A 21,506-nucleotide genomic window follows, 5' to 3' on the forward strand; every position below is an offset into this window, starting at 1 on the left:
AATCACTGCCGTGGGAGAACAAGGGGAGCAAGGACGCTAACTGTTCCGCGCCCGTTTCCCGAGCCACCCCAACGGCAGCAGGTCTCGCCGTGCGAACGCCCGCGCCAAAGACCCGCCCGCTCCCCTTGAGCGTTATTCTGCGCCTCGCGCCCGCCCTTTTGGCTCCGCCCCTTCCCACGTACGCCAAACGTACTGTTATGGTGGCATGGCCGCGCCCACCACGCTCTGCGCTGCCCTCCCTGGTACTGTAGGGAGCGTCCTGCGGCTGCAGCTTCCTGCGTGGGGCTCCAGCGCCCCTCCACCGCCTGTGCCTTCGGCCGGCGCGTGGGGACTCTGGTGTGGCTGGTGTCAGCGCGTGGCGCAGGGCGCTCCGCCCCGCGGACGGGTACGATGCCTTCCTCTCGGGGTCCGGTCCCGGCCGTCGTGTGTCTCCCGGGACGCTTCCTTCCCCTTCCCCCACCCGGGGCAGTGCCGCCCGCTCGGCCCTGCTTGGGGCGCTCCATGGCCCCATCCTAAGGCTGGCCAGCGCTGACCCGCTGTGCTCTGCTCTGCTCTTTGCCAGCTGCCAGTCCCTCGGGTTCAGCCTCCCCGAGGCCATGTGAGATGAGGCCCCTGCTGCCAACGCCCCTGCTGCTCCCAGGGCTGAGTTCCTGCACCTCCGCCCGCCTGCTCCTCCCAGTGCCACCAGATGCCAATCCACCTGCTGCTCCTAGTGCCAAACTCCGACCTCTCCACCCACTCCCCTTCAGTGACCTGCCTCTCCTTCCAGCTGCCAACTCCTTTCCCTCAATTCCCACCCCAGTGCTGGGCTGTTGGTTCTGCACCCACCTGCTCCTTCCAACTACCAAATCCCCCTGCTTTTCTCAGTACCCGTAGCCTGTCCCTCTGCCCACCTTCTCCTTCAAGCTGCCAAACCTGCCTTTTTCTCCTGGTGCTGAACTTGTTGTACCTCTCTGCCCAGCTGCTCCTTCCAGTTGCCAAGCCCACTTGTTCCTCCCAGTGCCAAACTTCTATGCCTCTGCTCCTTCCAGCTAGGAGCTGTCAAAACCACCTGTCTTTTCCCCTTCTTTCCAGGTGCCAAACCAACTTATCTCCCTCCTTCCCTTGGCTCTTTCCAGCTGCTAAACTAGGGTTGCCAACCTTGGCTGACCATGAATTCACGGCGATTTCACCATATAACACAATCTTTATTTAAAGATTATTTTTTAATTTCTGGAAATGTCAGGACAATCCTGCCACTGTAACATCTGCCCTTTCCAGTGGCAAACCCCTCCCGGATCCAAAATGTCAAACCCACCCATGCCCTCTGTGCATCTTTCAGCTCCCAAACCCACTTGGTACTATAGTACCAGCCCAAGCTTCCTCCACCTGCCATATTTATTCACATACACTAACAGCAAGTACTCATGTCAGTTACACTGTGTTTTCCCAGGGAAAGCTGACCCTTGCATTATCAATACAGTACATTGTCAAACCTAATGTGCTTTTTCCTCCTGATGTGATGCATCATGTTAGCAGGTACATGCATGTTCCATTCTGTTAATGAAAGTGGATCTGCATTGTGTGACAGACTCCATGGAGAACTAACATATGGCAAAATGCACATACTGTTACTAGTGTTCCAATGAATGCTAGACTATCATAAATCTTTATACAGAACAACCAAGAGCAGTAGCTAACTTGTTAACCTCGTTGTTCAGAGTTTGATTTTTTAAATTTTACATTGATGCCTAGAGGTAACAGCTGGACCCATGTTATTCTAGGGTAGAAACAGCCAGTGAAGGACAGTCTCTGCTTTAAAGAGCTTGGAAGTTAAGATGGGATAAGGGGTAGAACACAACAAAGAGAGGGGAGGTTAGGAGAAATAAGAATTTGACAGTAACAGGGATACGTGATTGTACATGTTCGCCAGCTGTCGAATTTGGAAAGTTTACTTTAATTGCTGTAAAATTACTTTAGTGGTCTCCAGACTTTTTCATGCTCCCATCCCCGCATTGGAATACATCTGTGCCCCTGCTCAGGAGCTGGGGCCATAGCTGGAAACTGAGCTGTGATCAAGTTTGCAGCCGGAGCTGGGGTACAGCCAGAATCAGGGTTGGGAGTGGAGCTGGCTGGGACTCCCTTCCTCTTATCTGGGAGTCTGGCCTAGGACCTCCTATGCCCCTGCAGACTTTCATCTTTACCCTCCCCCTCTTTGGGCACATCCCACAGTTTGGGAACCATTGCTGTAGATCTTAATCTATTTGTCTTTTACTAATAAATGTATATAATAAGAGGATTTATACAGTGTAGGTGATTAGATGACTAATTAGTTTTTTTTAAATAGCTAGTTCACTTTTATGTATGTGTACTTCTCTGTATGTGAGTTATTATTTCTTATTTGAAGGTTTGTAGTTGTATGTGTTGCTGAATGAACCAACTGTTCCCAAGAGCAGGGAGTCTGCCCCTGGGACCTCACAATCCAGGAACCTTGCAAATACATTGTTACTGAGCAACAGGTAAAGACATCCAAAGCATTAATTTGCAATCTAACTGCTATGAAAATGCAATGCAATAACAGGGAAAAAAGTTGAAGACACAATTGTGCTTGGGTTACTAGTTAAAAGAAATATTGAACCAGACGTATGTGAGTTCATTGAGGGGGATGAGGGAGCATTAAGAGAGACAGGGCGGGAGTTTTGTAGTTGTTGGGAGGATATTAAAAATGAAGGGTTTTGGTGTATTAAGTAGATTTTTAGGTCTTGTTGAGGATAGGATAAAATGTCTATCCCAGTATAGACAGGGTAAGCTATATTTTTAATGCATTAGGTAAATGTTCTTATTTCAAGGCCATGAATGCCTGTGGCAGCTCCCATGGACCCAAAGTGTGATTTTTCTGTTGATTGCATTCTCCAGTGAAGCTGCTAAGCAGTGTTTTTTCCCTAGGAAAAATGGTGGTGGAACTCAAGCCACAACTTCATCCCTACTGCACCAGATTTCAAGCCCCAAACTGCACCTTGTACTCCCAAGTTTACACTCCCCTCACAGCTCCAGTCCACACCCCCTCTCACCCCAGGTGGCTTAACCCCCTGGCAACTCCAGATCACCCCAAGGCTTCCCGCACTGCAGCCCGAGCCCTCCCTCCCAGCTCTAAATCAATGCCCTCCCCAGAACCAGGCACCCCCACAACCCGATCTGCTCTTACTCGATCCCCTCCTCCAGAGCCAGGAATGCCCAGCCCCCCGCAACTCTAACCCTGTCCATCTCCACTCCCCCAGTGCCAAGCACTCCCAGATTCTTCACTCCAACCCTGGCCCCCTCGCCTCCCCACCACCATGGCCAAGTACTGCCAACCCCCCACTTGTACACCATCTCCCTCTCTTGCCCTAGAACCAGATACCCCCAGACCTCCTCCCAACTCTAAATCAGTGCCCTCCCCCAGAGCCAGAAACCCCGAGCCCCTCTTTTAATTCCTGCCCCCACTATAACCCATCTCCCCTCTACTACCCCAGAGCCAGGCACTCCCAGCTCCCCCAGTTGAACCCCAGGCCCCTCCTCTAATCCCAGCTATCTCCCCTCCCTCCCAAAGCTAGGCACCTCCAGCTCCCCACTCTTACCCCATCCCCCTCCTCTCTCTAGAGCCAGGCACCCACGGACCACCCTCTAACCCATTAGTACCCACAAGGATCACCACAAGTGCCCCCCCATCCAAGCACTGCCCTCTGCAGCCAGGCATACTATCCCCACCCACCCCCCCAGCCAGGCACTGTACCTCCCGCCACCCTCAGCCATGCACACTAGCGCTCCACCACCCACAAACTGCCAGTGACTCAATGGATCCATACCGCCCGAGCCGTGCGACAGCCGTTCGAGCTGCTTGACCACACTGCGCTACTGCGCTGTCCAGTTATTGGACACCGTGGTTCTAGCCCCAACCCCCAGGCCTCTACTCTAACCCCAGCTACCTCCCCTTCCTTCCTCCAAAGCCAGGCACTGCCAGCTCCCTGCTCTTACCCCATTTCCCTCCCCCAGAGCCAGGCACCGTGAGCCCCTCCAACCCCAAACCGCCCTCCTACAACACTGACTTACCTTTACAGGAAGGAGCTCCACATGGTTCTTCCTCAGCTGTCTGCTTTTCATGGCAGGGGCTGCTCATGGCATCCTGGCGTGCTGAAACAAGGAGGACTCAACTTAATTGGTTTAACAGCCTGCCATTAAACCAGTTAAGCTGAGTCCCTTGCTTCAGAACACCAGGGCTCTGTGAGCTGGAGGTAGGGGTGACAGCATCAGCAGCAGGAGCCCTGAGCCACATATTGGCTCCATAAAGAGTTGCATATGCAGCTCAGAGCAGTTCAGAAATGGCAGTGCCAGTGTCAGAAAAAAGGGTGGTGAAATGCTTTCTCCATGAAAAAGGCCCTGCTGCTAAGGCAGATTCCCTGCTTGCACTGGCTATATGCCACTCCCAGAAGCATCCAGAGGGTATGCAGGGGACAGAGGCCTCCACGTGCACTGCCTGCAGACATTGTCTTCTACAGCTCCTTGTTGCCAATGGGATTTGTGGGGGTGATGTCTGCAAAAAGAGTAGTGTGCAGACCCACGTACACCTTCTGGGAAGGGTGTGGGCTGGGCCCAGTGCAGCCCCCTCCTGCACTCTGTGCCCTAGAGCCAGCACTCCATACCCTTTTCTGGACTCCAGACCAGTGCCGTTGCAGAGCCAGCCCCTCATACCCCTTCCTGCATCTCCAGCCCTGAGCTCGCACGCCGTCCTGTACACCATACCCCTCCTGGTTCCAGCATCTCTTACTCTCTTCTGCACTCCAGACTCTTGCCCCAGCCTTGATTCTCTCCCAGAACCAGCACTAGTCTTCCTGCCCCCTGTGCCAGCCCTTCATACCCTCTCTTGAACCTCAGTACTTTGCCCCAGACTGGAGTCCTCTTCTGCACCCGAAGTCCCTCCCAGAGCTCACATTCCCTCCTGCATATCAACAGTCTACCCCAGTCCAAAACTGCCTCCTGAACTCACACTTCTTTCTGCAGCTTGCACCCCTCACCCCCTCCTTTACCCCAACCTCCTGCCTCAGGTTCAGTGCACACCCTCCTCCCACACTATGAACCTCTTGACCCCAGCGCAGGGCCCACACCCCCTCTCAAACTCCAACCCCCTGCCTCAGCTTGGTGAAAGTGAGTAAGGGTGGGGTAGTGTGTGTGTGGGTGGGGTGGAGTGAGCAGGGTAAGTCCTCAGGGTTGTGGCTGTCATGTTGAAGGGTCCATTGCCAAAGTGGCTCCAACTTCAAAAATAGTGATGAGTACTGTGTTTGGTGCTCAAGATAAAAGTTAAGAGACAAGCTTGGGTTTGCCTCAACTTTTCCTACCTCTGTTTTAGTGTTAAAACACATTTAATGTTAACTTTCTCCACAATGGGAGGAGAGAGTCAACCCATGCAGAAGTTTGAAAAGAGGGATGTGATTGAAGTTATATGTTCTGGACAGTTTGATTCTGCAAATAGTAACCCAAATACTTAATAGTTGCTCTTGTTGTGTTACATTTAGAATTTTAAATAGTTAAGTTTGTCATCAAATTGAATGTTAAAATAATGTTGAGTGTCTGTGGAACAGCTGTCTTTTTATGCCAGAACACAGTATATGAAGTTACACAACTGTTTTCTCAGTTTAGAGTATTTAGTAGGAATCTGCTATGTCCCACACCCTATTCTGCAGTGCAGTCCCCATCCCAAGATCCATTCTGTACCCAACCTCAGTTCCAGACCCTGCACCTCCTCCATAGAAAAGCGTGGTTTTTGGCCACTTAGCAAAATCTTGGAGTGCCCCCCTCCGTCAGAAATTATTGCCTGCCCTGTGCCAGTCTTTGGTAGGAGATTATTAATAATATGGAACAATTTAGTGTCCCCTCTGTGCATCAGTGTGTAATGATAATTAACAGATTTCCCCTTTTCTATCTTTTATCTAAAGTGTACCTACTAAGTTCCATTTATCTTTCTTCATGGGTCATGCCCTCCATTGCCTTTGTCATCTATATACTCCTTGCAATTTATCAGTGTTGGTAGAGGGTATTTATAACAAGGAGAACAAAACCCTGCTTAGTACTCTCAAAGTGGTATTAGCAAGGCTGGTGTAAAGAGGATTTATTATTATGGCCTTTTTAAAATACCCCTCCCCGCCATGTATACATACATATGTAATATCCAGTTTTCTTGTAATAGCATCACCCCAGAAACTCATGTCTAGGGTATGTACTGTAGGGAATAATCCTGTGCTGACATGGGGATGCATTGGATGACCTTATACCTTCTCAGACTCTAATTTCTGTGATTTGTTGTATACTGTCACTCCAGAGTCTTCATTCTGCTGCTCTCAAAGCAACAATATTTTTTGTGTGTGTGTGTGTGTGTAGTGGTCTTATGGATCATTTACTCACGTTGCACTCATATGACCTATTTTCCCCTCGTACGACAAAATGACTGGGAAATTATTTTGAAAGATTAAATTAAATAGGTAAATTGGTCACTGACATGGGATGTAAGTCAAAGGTGAGAAAATTACTGTGTTAATGTAAACCGTCCAAAAGAAAAGTAAAACAGTCCAAAGGACTTCTCCGATACGAAGACTGTTCTCGTGAATGCTCCATTTTAATGTGTGAATGTGTTTTACTTTCTCTGTAAAGTTCCTGGGAGCACATCTCTTCTCTTTGTAAGAAGACAGTAAATTCTACACTGAAATGATCATTCCCAGCAGAGAATTATGACTTACCATATCACTTATACAGAATGATTTTATAACAATATCTGAAAGTAAATATAATTGTTCAGATTACTTAATATTAATATAGACGTTTAGGCTGCAGCTATGCTAGAGAGTTTTTTCAACAGAAGGGGTCGTCTGTTGACATAACTCAGGGAGTGTCTACACACTGTTCTGTTGACAAAACTCTGCATTCGTCTCAACAGTGTTATCCCTCGAAAATTTGAGGAATAATGATTCTTCCAACAGAAATGCAGTGCAGACACGTCAGTCAACAGAGCAGGCTTCCGGTTTACTGGGCAGCTCTGTTTGTAGAGATTCCATTAAGCTGCTCTGTTGACAGAGGGCAGGGCTGTCTGGCTGCTCTCTGTTGATCTGCTTTTGTTTGTAGATGCACTGTTGACAAACTTTCTGTCCACACAACTCTGTGGACAGACACTTCTACTGTAGACATAGCCTTAGAAAATAAAGGATTTTGCATAGAAATTGTATTTCATATATTGTTGAAAGAGTAAAATTAGGAGAACCAGTCAAATCAATAGATAGTAACTTACTGTTACCTTTGTTAACCTAAGCAGTTAGCCAAATTTTTGGGGTCTTACAGATTATTCCAGTTAGGAGGAGAAAGGGGTGATTGAGTCAGGTATTTCTTTGAAGCAGCTCTGTCTACTTCTGGTTGAACCTTTCTAATCTGGAACACTCGGCAACATCCGTAATTTGGCATGATTTTAGTTAGTCAGATGACCACTTATCATGGGCTTGGTTAAGTTGCCCGTGATCTCATGAAGTTCATTTACAACCATCAGTCCTGGCTGTCAGGCCAGGTCAACACTAGATCTTAAAGTCGATTATAGATACACAATTCCAGCTATGGCAAGTTCATGTCTGGAATCAACGTTAACTGCAGTTGACTTATCTGGTGGGATATCCAGAATTAGATATGCAAAGAGTAGCAAAAGGTTTTGTACTGGAAAAAAAGAGATGAAAGATTAGGAATTTAGCCATCTTTTGTAGAGATGGTATCTGAAGGATGGAGAGTGGGCAAAGTTATTTAATATTAATATTAGAAATAATATTTTTAATTTTTAAGATCTTTAAGATACATAATTTATCTGTATTCCTTTCATTGAAATATTTTGCCCTGCTTGGAAGCCTGCTTCTGCTGTTTAGGATTCTGCCTTTCTCCAAAGCACCACTCCAGTCCCCATATCTGTATCTCCACAGAAAAACTGCAAAGTGAAACTTATCAAAATCTTCAGTATTCTGCCTCTAACATAAGCAGATAAACTAGTAGAATGTATTGTTTGATGTTTTGCACTGAGGGCTCCAAAACTACTTTTATTAATATTTTTTCTAAGTTTCAGTTGGACTTGCTGCACAGGCCCAATCCAACTGGCTGATGAAGTGCTAGAGAAACATGGGGAAGAACAACAGAGATTGGGAGTTGAGTATAAGCTGCAATAGAAAATTTGGAGGCAGTGCTGTTTGAAAAGAACCATGGTTGTTTACGTGTTTCCTTAATTCATAAACTGTATATTATGATTGTTTACATTGTCTTGAGTTGGCATTTTCTTTTGCTTTCTCAGTTCTCACTTGTCCTGCAAAGTTAGGGTTTGTCTACATGGGAAGTTATTCCTCAAAATCTCTGTGTGGAAGTTCTGATTTCCAGATTGTGCCATATTCTGAGCTGGCTGAATCAACTTCAAAATAAGGTACTCTTATTCTGGATAAGTCTCCATATGGAGTTGATTCAGGAATAAATGTTTAAAATCACACCCTACCTTAATCCAAGTTAACAACCCAGTATGGACAAGTCCTTAGGCCACATACACTTTAATTGGAAATAAACCCTACCCTGGCTTTATTCCTGGACTCATCACTTCATAACATCTGGTCCTGCTGATTCATGTATGGTTAGTATATTTTCTTTTACTAGCTGCTTATCAGTCCTTCACACCACCCTGACCAAATTTTCATTAATATTTAACTCCATATGATTCTCAGCCTTGTAAAAGTGAAGCCCAAATAGTAGTTCCAGCCTTCTCATAGTCCTAGTACCTGATTAATCCATTGTCTCACTTTTTTCTCAGTTAATATTAAATATGAAATTTCTTGCTTAACCTCTTTTGGATTTTTCCCCCTTGTGTAATAAAGTCTAGACTAACACTTTTTATGAAATTTATCAATTCTCTGGTCTCATTACTGTAGTATCTAAGTACTGTCACAAATATTAATGTATTTATCTCAATACCTGACAGAGATAGGGAATGCTATTAAACCCATTTTGTAGATGGGGAGATAAGGCACAGACAAATTGAGTTTCATAAGACCATAGTGTAGTACCCAGAGGCAGTGAGACCTCATACCAGGGTGAGTGAAGTGTCTGGTCTACAGCCTGGTCTGAGAGCCAGCTGGCCTTTAGCTCATGCAGTAGAGCACAGGGCTTTAGCCTCTATGATCGCAGGTTCAATCCCTGGTGCTGGCAGCCTAGGTCTGTTGATGTTACAATAAGAATGGCCATAGTGGGTCAGACCAAAGGTGCATCCAGCCCTGTATCCTGTCTACCAGGTGCCCCAGAGGGAGTGGACTGAACAGGTAACAATCAAGCAATCTCTCCTGCCATCCATCTCCAGTTTGTGACAGAGGCTAGGGACACCATTCCTTACTCATCCTGCCTAATAACCATTATTTTATCTAGCTCTTTTTTAAACCCTGTTATAGTCCTAGCTTTCACAGCCTCATCTGGCAAGGAGTTCCATAGGCTGACTGTGTGCTGTGTGAAGAACTTCCTTTTATTTGTTTTAAACTTGCTGCCCATTAATTTTGTTTGGTGTTCTCTAGTTCTGGTATTTGAACAAGTAAATTTTTCTTTGTTCACTTTCTCGACACCATGACCAGGAGCAGAGCTGTGATTGAGGCTGGGGGTAGAGATTGGCTGAGTGGTGCTCCTCCCCACACCCTTTGGGGCTGACTTGAGCCCTGCCTCATCTCCCCCACCAAACATTCATCCATGTCCCTGGGGGTTGGGGCATGCCCCACAGTTTGGGGCCCATGGGTTTAGGAATTGGTTGAGTGGCCTATTTTCTCTGAGGAGTTGTCCTTCCAGTTAGTGATCTTTTTTGTTAAATCATCTTTAGGGCCCTTCCAAATTCAGAGTTCCTTTTCATGGTCATAAGAATTTAAAAACAGGAAATTTTGTGATATCGCAAATTTAAATTTGAAGTTTCAGAGCTGTAATTCTAGAGAGCCTGACTCAAAAAGGAGTGGTGGAGAGGTGGTAAGGTTATGGAGAGGGGAAATGGGAGGGTTATGGTATTGCTACTCTTACTTCTGTGTTGCTGCTTGCAGAGCTGTGCCCTCAGTCAACAGCCACCATTTTCCTATCACACAGGCCTGAAAGCAGCAGGGTAGAAGTAAGGGTAACATGGTATGGTATTGCCACCCTTACTTCTGCACTGCTGCTGGCAGGGCACTCTCTTCAGAACTGGATGCCTAGGCAACAGCCACCACACTCTAGCTACCCAGCTCTGAGAGTGTGCAGAAGTAAGTCTGGCAATACTATGATTTCCCTAAAATAACCTTGCAACCCTCCTGCGACTCCCTGTTGGGTCAGAACTCCCAATGTGAGAAATATTGATCTTGCCAATAAAATCTGTATAGTAGAGGGTAAAAGCACAAAGAAGATCATATTTCATTGCTAGGGAAGGGGTGTTAGACTTCACAGTCCTTGATGCATTTTTCATGGCCATGAATTTGTTGAGACCCTAATCATCTTAGTAGATGGGTTGATAGCACCCTTGAATGATTGCCTGGTAGCCCTGTTTTTGGTTGTTTGATGGTCCAAATGAATAAATCTATCAGCAGCCACAGACTGCTTCAGTAGAAAGTTGTGATGTTGTGCATACAGTTTCAGTTTATGTATGTACATTAAACCGGTTTTAAATTATAGTCAGAAAAGTGTATTTTGAAGAAATTAACTTTCACTCAACAGATCTATTTTTATTGTATATTCGGACTCATGCCTGTTTCTTTTGTTAATAATACTTACTCATTTTTACTTCTGTTAGCTCTCCTGAGCCTTGTCCCCCTTATAACTTAAAAACACCTCTTTATACATTGGAGGCAAAGTGGGATTTGGGGTGGAGGTTGATAATTTGCAAATTCCCCACCCCTCGTGTCCAATGTAGTAAACTCGCAAGCCCATGAGAGGTCCCAACCTGAAGTTTGAGAACCCCCATAACCCAATAGTGAGTGGCTAGATTCTTTCTAGCTTACATAATAACAGAATTGTTAATTAAGTTCCACTTGCAAAATCTTTAGTGGTGATTAGCCAGAAAGAGCACAGGTTCACATTCAGATCATGGATTCAATTTGAAGAGCTAGTAATTAAGAAGTGTGGTTGTACTTAAACTGAAGTGGGCCTGATCAGGGGAGGGGAAAGAAAGCTATCCTAAAATGCCATTTTAAAGAAATATTTTTTCATAGCATACCACATTTTAGGGATTGTTTCCAGATAATCAACCAATCTGACTCCAGTACGTGTGGCCTCCAGTTAATCCATCAGGCTTCTGTGCACCTGGCTCCCATCAGTCTGATTAGTTTGTATCTAGCCTCCATCAGTCAGGTTTGTGTGCATAGTACTCAGGCTTTCCATAATGTAAATATTAGCTACAGTTGATCCTACTCTAACATTTGCCCCAATTTGTCTCCTTGCCAAGTATGATTATATCTCTCAAAATATATTGGTCAACAATGAAAAGTAGAACTGATGAGTAAACTTTTCAGCCAGAGCCTAGATTCAAAGGCCTTTATTTATTTAAAAAAAAAAAAAAAAGAGAGAGAGAGAAACCATCTAAAACATCTAAAATTCAAAGGACCTAAAATCTAAATCTTTATGAAATGGGGCCCCTCCATTTAAAAAAAATCAGGAATTATTTATTTTAAGCACATAATTAGCACTTTAGTCTACTGTGTTATAACCAAAATTAAAAATATTTGAAAATGTAGAAAACAGGCAAAAGTATTTAAATAAATGGTATTCTATTTTTGTTTAATTGTCTCAATTTTTTAAATTGCTTGACAGTCCTAATTTTAATTGTCCAGGTTGTGTAAAAGGCGAAAATAGACCTAACTGCTGAAAATCACATTTTATATATTCAAAGATTAGCGTAAAGTATTAGTCTTATAGGTGAGGGATTTTTTTTCCTCACATCTTGAAACCTTTTAAGATAGCAGGTAGAACTACAGTATTAGGGTTTTTTTAATCTTTAATTTGTGATTAACATGCATTTTGAAATAGAAGTAAATGATTCAAAATAATGATGGGACACCAGCATGCAGTTATAGAATTGTTTTAGACCAAAACTATATTATCATTAAAGCCAGAAAAAGCATTTTGGGCCTAATCTAATGCCCACTAAATCAGTACAAAACTCAGGGTTTGGGCCCTTTTCATGAATTCCGAGGCCAAATAGGACCATTGTGCTCGCATAGTCTAACCACACAGGCCACAGAACTTCCTTGGGTAAATTCCTCGAACACATCTTTTACAAAAATAACCAGCCTTGATTTTAAAATTGCAAGTGAGGGAGAATCCACCATGAACTCGTAAATTATTTTAATGGTTGATAGCTTTTAAAAAGTTACCTTATTTCCAGTGCAAATTTGTCTAGCTGCCAGTGCCAATCAGTGGATTACATTACACCTTTTCCTGGTAGACTGAAAAGTCTATTAGTAAGTATTTGTTCCCCATATTAGTTGATAACTTGGTTGGTTTTCACTTTACGAAGGATATGTCTATATTGTAATCCAAGGTGTGATTGCAGCCTGGGTATATATATCCAAGCTAGATTTTATCTAGCTAGTAAAAGTACCAATAATAGCATGAACCCACATCATCCTGGACTTAAGTGTTTGTTAGTTACTGAGTGAATACCCAGGGTCTAGGACAGGTTTGTACAGCTTCCGCTGAAACTCAGGCTGAGGAGTTTTCAGTGGCTGTTGGTACTTGCGCTGTCTCCATTAAAGCTAGCTGCCATATGGCTGCTGATGCTGCAATCATGCATCTGGCTATAAAATATATATAAAAGCTTTTAAATTGCATATTTTTGGTGGCTCAATGAAATAAATGTGTGTTTCTTTTCATGTTGGCCTTTGGTCTGTGTGCTGTCTCTTGGAGAGAGGGAGAGGAGCCACCTGCATCCCTCACTGATGAAACCATGTTGGGATAAGGACTGATCATTTGTCATTCATGATTATTTAAATGTCTAAATTAGGGCTGTCCAGTGGAAAAATGGATTTTTAAAGACATTAGTTGTCCATTTTGCAGCTAAATAATGGGCCCTTAAACCTTAATCTGCAAAGTGACAATCAAATTGCCAGTGTTTTAGTACGTAACAGTAAAAGTGCCTAACAGTGGTCCATGACTAGGGCTGCTAGGTGCTACAACTAATAGATAATAATAGATGTATACTTTTAAAATATGTTTTATTTTTTGGAAATATGCACTTAAAGATATAAAACAAACCAATTTTTTTTCATACCAGTGTCTAAAACGAGTGTGCCATTATCTGTTGTGTTCACATTCACTGATTTTTTTTTTTTCCCCCAACTAATTTGTTGGCACTGGTTCATATTCCTCTCAGTCCCCAGTCTATGATTTTCCTAGGAGCAAATATAGAACTATGGTAACCATTTGCAAACTGTTGGGGAAATTGGGTATGTTATGGAATCTGTGGCAGGGTCAGTCTCAATCCTGGGCCCCAGGTCCTCCTGTCAGTCCACTGGCCCCACCATACAAACCCATAACCCTTTCTGGGGCCAGGGATGGTCTGGGGGGAACCCAGTCCCCACCCACTTATTCCAGGTTCTGGCCCAGGGACGTAGGATGGCTGCTGTCAGGGAGGGCTGACTCCCTGTTCCCTTGCCCCTGCAGCTCTTCGCCTTGGGCCCCTTCTCCATTCAATTCTCCCTAGTACCTCCTTCTTCTAGTTGTAGCTGTGGCAGCAAGTACCCTCCTTTGTTTGGCTCTTCCTGCTGACCAGTTCCCCACAGCCTGTGGTTGGGTTTCAGGCCCCCTGGGTTGGGGTTGCCCAGCCACCTGGGTTGCCAAGGCTTCTCTCCTCTTTTGTGGTCTCTGGTGTTGCTCCCAGTCTCCTGCTCTCTCTCTCTCTCCTCACTCACTTTCCAAACTCCCCTTAACCCCACCTTGCCCTGCATGGAGGAGGGCTTATAAAGGTAGCCCTGAGTGGGTTCAGCTGTCCCAACTTGATTTAGGGCAGACGACTCCTCAGCTGCTCCCACTTTGATTGTCAGCCCTGTTTTTCACTCATGCCAATCCCCTCCTGGCCCCATCCTGCCACAGATCCCCCAGAGTAGTATTCCACTCACAGCTAGCTGCCTCTCATTCTAATTGCTTCCTTCCATCATATTTGAAACTAAAAACAAAATATCTGATGGGAGGGAAGGGAACAATTTGTTAGAAGTAATACATGAAACTAGTTAGAATCAAATTTTGGAGTTCACAAATGAATTGTAAAGATTTTAAAACTAAAAAAAATTTTCATTTTTCATGAAGTTTTCTTATTGGAGGCATCTTGTAAAGTGCTTTCTTTTCTGTTAGGCCTCACAGGTGAGGCTTGTGGAGGAAGGGTGTATATCTGAAGGTCTAGTCTAGCACACACTTCCTTTTTTAATCCTCAGGTACGGCATGCTAGATCAGGAGGCCACAGAAAAGAATACAAAAGAAAAGTGTATTTTTTGTAGCCCTTGTCCTCTGTTTAAAGTTTTAAGCCACCCAAGGTGAAAAAGAAACTTCCTGAGTTTCTACCAAAAGCCAGGGCCATGGAGGGTCTTGGGAAACATGTTTTTTGTTTGGCTTTGGCTTCCCTAGAGAGCTCAGGGCTGAGCCAAGACAACTTCTTAGCTGTTTCAAGTTGTCATAATCTAAACTGGCATAAAAACTGATTTTTAAGGACAAACTAAGTTTAAAAAAAATGGAAGAAGAAGAGGGAAGAAAGAGAGCAAACAGTTCATCAACACACATTTTCTCACTGCCAAAAATAGGTGCAGAGGTTGCAGCCTGCTCTTACCTTACAAAACCAATGGGAATTACGAATAGTATTCAGACAATAAGAAAGTCCAGTGGCTGTTACCCATATATGTATGGATGGTGGGTTTTTTGAGTTGTTTTAGAGATGGGAGAAGTGAGTAACTCCAGGAAAACAAACATTGTACAGGCTGTACCTCCCTGGTCTGCCCTCCCTCTCCGGGACCTGATCAGTCCAGAACATGGGAATTTGTCAGACCCAGGGAGGTCTCTTGTTTCTGGGCCATCAGCTTGTTGCTCCTCCCTGCCACCAGCTTTGCTTCTGCTACTGCTTGCCCCCCTGCTTCCTCCCACTAATGGCCTTGGCCCCTGCTGGGCTGATGCTTGACTGATGCCGACCTGCTAGACGTGGCCCTGCCAAAGCTGGCCTTGTGATCACCAGCTCTGACAGTGGCCCTGGGGACACAAGTTTTCCTGGGCTCCTATGCTTAGGGCCGCCAGCCCCCTGTCATTGGGCTCTTGCCCAGCTGCCAGCCGTCCTATTACTAGCCTCCCTGCCAGGGCTCCTTGGTCCTGGAACATCCATGGTCCTATTGGAGCATGGATGTTGCCAGACCAGGTAATCCCAGTTTTGGGAGGTTCACAGTGTACAACTAAAAGTATTTTCCTAAATACAACCTGTTTCAAATGGTAAATGTTCAGTTGGCCTGATAGACCAGCACGGGCATTAGATAAATGATGATTTGTTAGTATTTATTCTGATGTAGATGTGCAGCCACTGTCTATCCAGTGATTAATACAGTACATGCCCTGTGAAAAAAGTATTCATCAGCCCCAGTAAATATCTGCTGCAGAAACACTTCATTTATTTTAGGAGATGCTTAGTCATCCTTGCTCTGGAGTCCAGCAGGTTTTAGGCACTGCTCTTTATCCATGAAGCCAGTGAGCAACAGTTAAAACAAGATTTCAGTGGAGCAGTGAAGTTAGTTGTATTATTTATCAGGGTGGGGAAATTAATGTTGGTAGTATGTTTTTCTTCTTGTTAACATGTAAGGAAATGTTTTGTTAGTCTCTCAATTCTGTTATTAAGAAGCTGAAGACTGTACTTATATTAGTAAATTTAACTGTTATTTTGCCTTATAGTTGCTTTGTGTTTACGAAGTATGCAGTGGGATTTGTAAAACAATCTTTATTCGTAGGAAATTTAATCTGGACATGCCCATTTCCTTAAAGTGACAGATTTAAAATACTTTTTAAAAACAAATGTCTTTGCCTGTGTTGATAGTATACTTTAAACTGAAGTTTTTAAAAAAAGCTAACTCTTGTACCAATTATACAAATTTACTTTTTGTACGCTGGTGCAATGAAAACATACTCCACTTTTTTAGGTATTATCAGATTTTAGTCACCTTAACTTTGATTCTTGTGTGCTAGTTTAGTGTTTTATTGTTTGGATTACAAAGAAATAATTTTTGTTCAGTAAAACAATTTTCTACTATATTAAGTTTTTAAAAAAAATCATAGAAACATTTCTCTTCATCTCATGTTGTCTTGTTAAAACTAAGTTTTCTAGGTTATATGTTTTGGGTGTTGTTTGATCAGAAAGTAATCCAGAATAAGAATACAGGTTACATAAAGGATGCTCTCAGAATGACTGCTGAAATGTGGCTTTGACTGATTAGGCTATTGCTGTAGATATCGTACTTTTTTTTTTTTTGTCAGTTTTAGTTAACAGAAGTAGTTTTTGTGGCTGCAGTATCCAGGTTTTGCAAATTTTGAATCTAATTCAGAAAAATATTAACCAAAATGTCTTCTTTTTTCAGATGTAAAACATCATGCTTCTGCTATTGGCACCATCAGAGAATCTTGAAGACCTACCTTTTGTCATTGCTATATAGCAGGATGTTTTCTGATATTATTAATGGACTCAAACATCTTTTTGGAGTCCACTGACTTTTATATCAGGGCTGCATGCTTCCATGGACAACAAGAAAGAATGGTGCTGAAGGTTTTATACTGAAACCAAACATTTTTACCACTGCCGACTGGTGACCTAACATGAAAAACAGTTAATTTAGTTTTTGGCTCAACTTAATTTCCAGATAACTGCCTTTTTTCCAGTGGAACTATAGAAAACACTTGATTTTAAATTTTTCATGACAACTGTGTCTTTAAGATGACAAATTGGAATGCATTAAAGCAAATTGGTTTTCTTCTGCAAAATTTTTCTGTATTAACTCTGCTTAAACATTCTGTATCATTTAGCTATTTTTTGAAACATCCCCCAAGGAGTTAATACACTTATATAAGATACCTGACCTTTTGCAGATTCATAATTCATATCTAGATGTCACCAGTGTTTCCCATGTTAACCGTTCTCAGCATGTTTTACTATATCTGCCTTCGGCGTCAAGCCAGGACAGCAACAAGGGGAGAAATGATGAATAGCCGGAGAGCTATTGAATCAAACAGCCGAGCCTTACCTATCAATGTTGAAATAGTCCAGTATGCCAAAGAAGTGTTGGATTTCAGTTCTCATTATGGCAGTGAAAACAGCATGTCCTACACCATGTGGAATTTGGCAGGTATTCCAAATGTGTACCCCAGTTCTGGTGACTTTACTCAAACTGCTGTGTTTCGAACTTATGGAACGTGGTGGGATCAGTGTCCTAGTGCCCAGTTGCCATTCAAGAGGACTCCGCCTAACTTCTATAGCCAAGACTATGTAGAGCTTGCTTTTGAGGAGCCAGTTTATCCCACAGCAGTGCATGTTCTGGAAACATATCACCCTGGGGCTGTAATTAGGATTTTGGCTTGTTCTGCAAATCCCTATTCCCAAAATACACCAGCTGAAGTAAGGTAAACCTTTACTGAGTACTTCTCTCTAACTTACAACCACAAAAGAGCGTAAATTGCTTTATCAGTCTTTGCTGTCAGCGTTTGAGGACTTTGTCAGACCCAAAATTACTGTGTTTGCTTCATTATGGCTGTGTCTACAATGAAGAAATAACTTTGAAGTCTATACACACGACTTAGAAGTAGGGCACTACTCCATTTCCGAGACTCTCTGCTGGCTACTTCAAAGTAGTGCCTAACTTCAAAGTTAATTTCAAAGTTAGTTCCTAGTGTAGACACACCCTATATGTTTATAGCAGTTTTAAGTACGTATTTTGGTTTCTAACATTGTTTTAATGTCAATATTATAGATAATTTACTGAGACCATTTTAGGATCAAAGCTGTTTTTAGGTTTTATTTGTATAATAATGGTTCTTTGAACAGGCTAATCCTGTAAGTAATCTATAAGGAACTTTTGATAAATAATAGTTATTATGCATTTATAGAAGTTTATTAATTAAGTGATGGTTCTATGGATTTTTTTACTTTTCCCCAAATATGGAGGGCAAATTGTTTATACAGTGTTCCATTATGAGCTGTTTGGATTTACTGTGTGGTGAAACAAATTATGCGTATTGCTCAATATTTATTTTTAATTTTTGAATGTAATCCTTATTTGCCAAAACAACTTAAACTAGAGTACAACAGAATAAAGGCTTGCTTGCGAGGTGAACCTTTGTATGATATGGTTTATCTTAGTGTGACTGGTTAGGTTAGAGTAAAATGTTCCTGAAAATAGTTTATAATGGAAATGCAAAACAATTATGACCAAAAACAGTAATTAGCACACAAGATCCCCCAATATTTTCATGTCTTATGGCATTAAAAACTTCTGTAGCGTTGTATGCATTTCTTTATATTTAAGATCTTGGAGTAATTAATTAAGTGGAAACTGCATGCCCCTAAGTGAGGGCAGTATTTGGCCCTTAATTTATATTCTATAGCCCCAATTCAGTTTTTAATCATTCTCTCTAACTTGTGTACTGTAATCATATTGTGTTCAGGGAGGTCTCTGTAGACAAAATAACGCCTGTGATTTATGGATGTTAAGTAAGGCCTGATAGCTGCTTTACCTTTCAAAGTATTGTGTTCAGACTCTGTGGTGTTAGTCTTGTTAAGCATTTCTGGAAGCCCTCTTGCATTAACATTGCTATAGTTGTTTATTCCTTAGCATTCACTGTGCTTACTAGATGGGGCATTGGACTGGGACTCAGGAAACTCATGTTCTGTTCTTAGCCATTTGACTGCTCTATTTGGTGGTCTTGATTAAATCATTTATTTGCTGTGCTTTTTGTTTCCCCATCTGTAAAGTGCGGGTGATACTGAACTCCTTTGTAAAGCATTTTGATATCTGTCAATGAAAAGTGCTGTCTCAAAGCTGAGTAGTGGATATGGAAATATTGTATAGCAAGAATGAAAAGAAAAATGCTATCCAAACTGTTTCACATGTAAGCTTGAAAAAGATCATGTCAGCCCCCGGAAGAGCATAGCTTCGTTGGGAGATGGTTGGCACGGAATCTGGCACAACTAGTTTTATGGTAGCTAAGGCCTTGTTGACACTAACCCCATCATTGATCTAATCTACGTGAATTCAGCTCTGCGAATTTCATATCTGAAGTCAATGTACTTACTGCAATGTTTTGCATTGTTTTCAGCATTTTCTTCCTCTGATCTTTCTCCCCACATCCCCTCAGCTTGTTATACCCTTTCCATTTTCCTCTAAGCATCTGCTTTATGTCCTCCCTTATATTTTTTATTTCTCTGATTGCTGTTTTTTAATTCTCTCTCTACATTATGTCTCTTGCATAAGGAGGTCCTGGCTTTTCAGATGTAAACAACCAGATTGTCACATGCTTTCTTTTAAATAAGATTAAGCATGACTGCAAGACCCAAAGGACATATCAGTGAGAGGGAAAATAATGCCTGAGGAATGGAGTCCCACCCAATTGCTGCTTATGCAGGATTTTGTCCCAGTTCCTAACTTGTTGTTCTGCTTCATTCCTATCTTTGTTGTGGATGCTAGCAATCCAGGTGCTGATACATAAAGGTACTTCCCTACCTTGTACTAAGAAGTAGAACAAGAGTATCTTGATTTTTGACAAGTTTCTTATCTGTTTTTATCAAATACTTCTGCAAATGCAAAATGTTATAGGATTCTTAGCGTAAGTGAACAGGGTTATGGTATAGATCAATTCAGTTAAGCTATATGATTGTTTAATGTTTGTGCTTAATGCTTACTAATGTGTATAGGTTACATGCTAGCTAGCCTACTTTGGTCAACACAAGTCTGTTTGGTGGGCTGGTGGTCAGTCTCTTTGCACCTAAAAAGAAAAAGTAAAGTGTTCTGCAACTTCACTTAAATGTCAGAGCCTGGGATGTGAGGTGGTGAATGATGTCTTGCAAATCTGGGCAAGGCGCTACTTTTGACTGTCCCTACTGCTTCTCAAGACAACACATAAAATATGAATGAGGCACTTTATGCCTTTCTGGGTTGAAGAGGTTATGGATCTTGGGGTTGATTAACTTAGTATTGGATCTTCAGCTATTTCTATGCCACAGAGAAGGCCTCTAATGAAAAAGTAATCATCCAAAAGCAAACATTTAAAATGAGTATTTGCACAAAGTGGTTATTGGTCTCAACAGGAGTCTGCAACCTTCGGCTCCAGAGCCACATGCCACTCTTTAAAGACTTCTTTGTGGCTCGTGAAACTATAAGTGCAAAAAAAAATTGATTATTTTCGATAAATGTTGAACATCCTGCAGTGAACATGTATCTTATTACATTATGTGTGCGCTGTTCTTAAAATAGGGGGTTACAAAAAGTATGGTTTGATATTATTTGCAAAGGACTGTCTCATATTCACGTGCATTACAGCTCTTGAATTGGTTTTTTTATTGAGTTAAAAACAAATCTTCTCTTGATATTTTGGTTGCTGACCCCTTGTTCTCAAGGACCCAAAAGAGAAGTCAGCAAATAGGAGGTTGGTTTTATTGTGGGAGTGTTCAGGCAAAAAGGTCAAGTCTCTGTAGTAAATGCCCAGCACTCCCAAGAAAAGGTTTTGTATAAATCTCAATATTAAATGTTTCCTTAGAGCATCAGTGTTATTCCTACCATGTAAGGTCATGGAGCATGACCTTGGAATTCATTCTGCTCTTTACAGCACTACCCATATCAGGTCCCTGCAAGAGATATTGTTATACATTCTGTACCATAGAACAAGTATCCCAATAGCTGCTATCTCCAGCATTTGAGTTTTGGAGTTTTCCCTCATCAAATCTAGCATTGTATTTTTAATTCAGACAGGTAGTCCTTGCTAGCATTCATTCCTTAACTAAATTAAATAAATATTCCGATTTTGGTTAAACATCAAACTGTGGTCCTTAGAGCACTTGACAGAGCAGTCTTCTGTAGTGAGATTTGCTAGGTGGTCATTAGTTCATAAAATTCTGAATGTCAGTCTTAGACAATGCCATTTCTTTTCTTTAGGCGGATGTCTTTTCTAGGCTGTAGTGTCCAGAGGAAGAAAGATAAGATATTTTGTGTGTGATTATGACATTCCAGGGTGCAGTTCAGACCAGCAAGGGGCTGTCACCCTTGCCCTGCAACCTGGGGTTCCTCACAAGGCTTTGCTCTTGTGGCTCCCAACCTGGTTTCCTCTCAAACAGCCAGACAACATGCAGATTTACACAGTGCGTGTCTGTGTATAGCCACAGACCCTGGTCCAGAAACTCTTACGCCAGTAGCCTGTCAGCAAGCACCGGTCACACTTGGGCTTTTCTTTATACTGTAAAGTCCCAGATTTCCCCACCCTTGGAAATGCATTTA

General features: G+C 42.7%; 1 protein-coding gene across 9 annotated transcripts in view; it reads left to right on the plus strand.

Annotated features, from left to right (window-relative positions):
• The first annotated feature begins 239 nt into the window (after positions 1–239).
• Positions 240–21,506, plus strand: part of FBXL4 (F-box and leucine rich repeat protein 4) — a 69,447-nt gene continuing 48,180 nt past the window's right edge. Inside the window, exons 1-5 of one of the 9 annotated variants that reach the window (XM_074990848.1) lie at positions 243–385; positions 2,387–2,498; positions 8,096–8,180; positions 8,324–8,449; positions 16,608–17,643. In XM_074990848.1, the coding sequence (XP_074846949.1) occupies positions 17,132–17,643 (512 nt within the window). In that variant the 5' untranslated portion in view covers positions 243–385; positions 2,387–2,498; positions 8,096–8,180; positions 8,324–8,449; positions 16,608–17,131. Of the gene's footprint in view, positions 386–2,386; positions 2,499–8,095; positions 8,181–8,323; positions 8,450–15,699; positions 15,834–16,607; positions 17,644–21,506 lie in introns of those variants that run through there. The other 8 variants (XM_074990850.1, XM_074990849.1, XM_074990854.1 and 5 more) reach the window with 8 other exon arrangements.

Source organism: Carettochelys insculpta, chromosome 3 (genome assembly GCF_033958435.1).
Source record: "Carettochelys insculpta isolate YL-2023 chromosome 3, ASM3395843v1, whole genome shotgun sequence".
In the NCBI taxonomy this organism is placed as follows: domain Eukaryota; kingdom Metazoa; phylum Chordata; order Testudines; family Carettochelyidae; genus Carettochelys; species Carettochelys insculpta.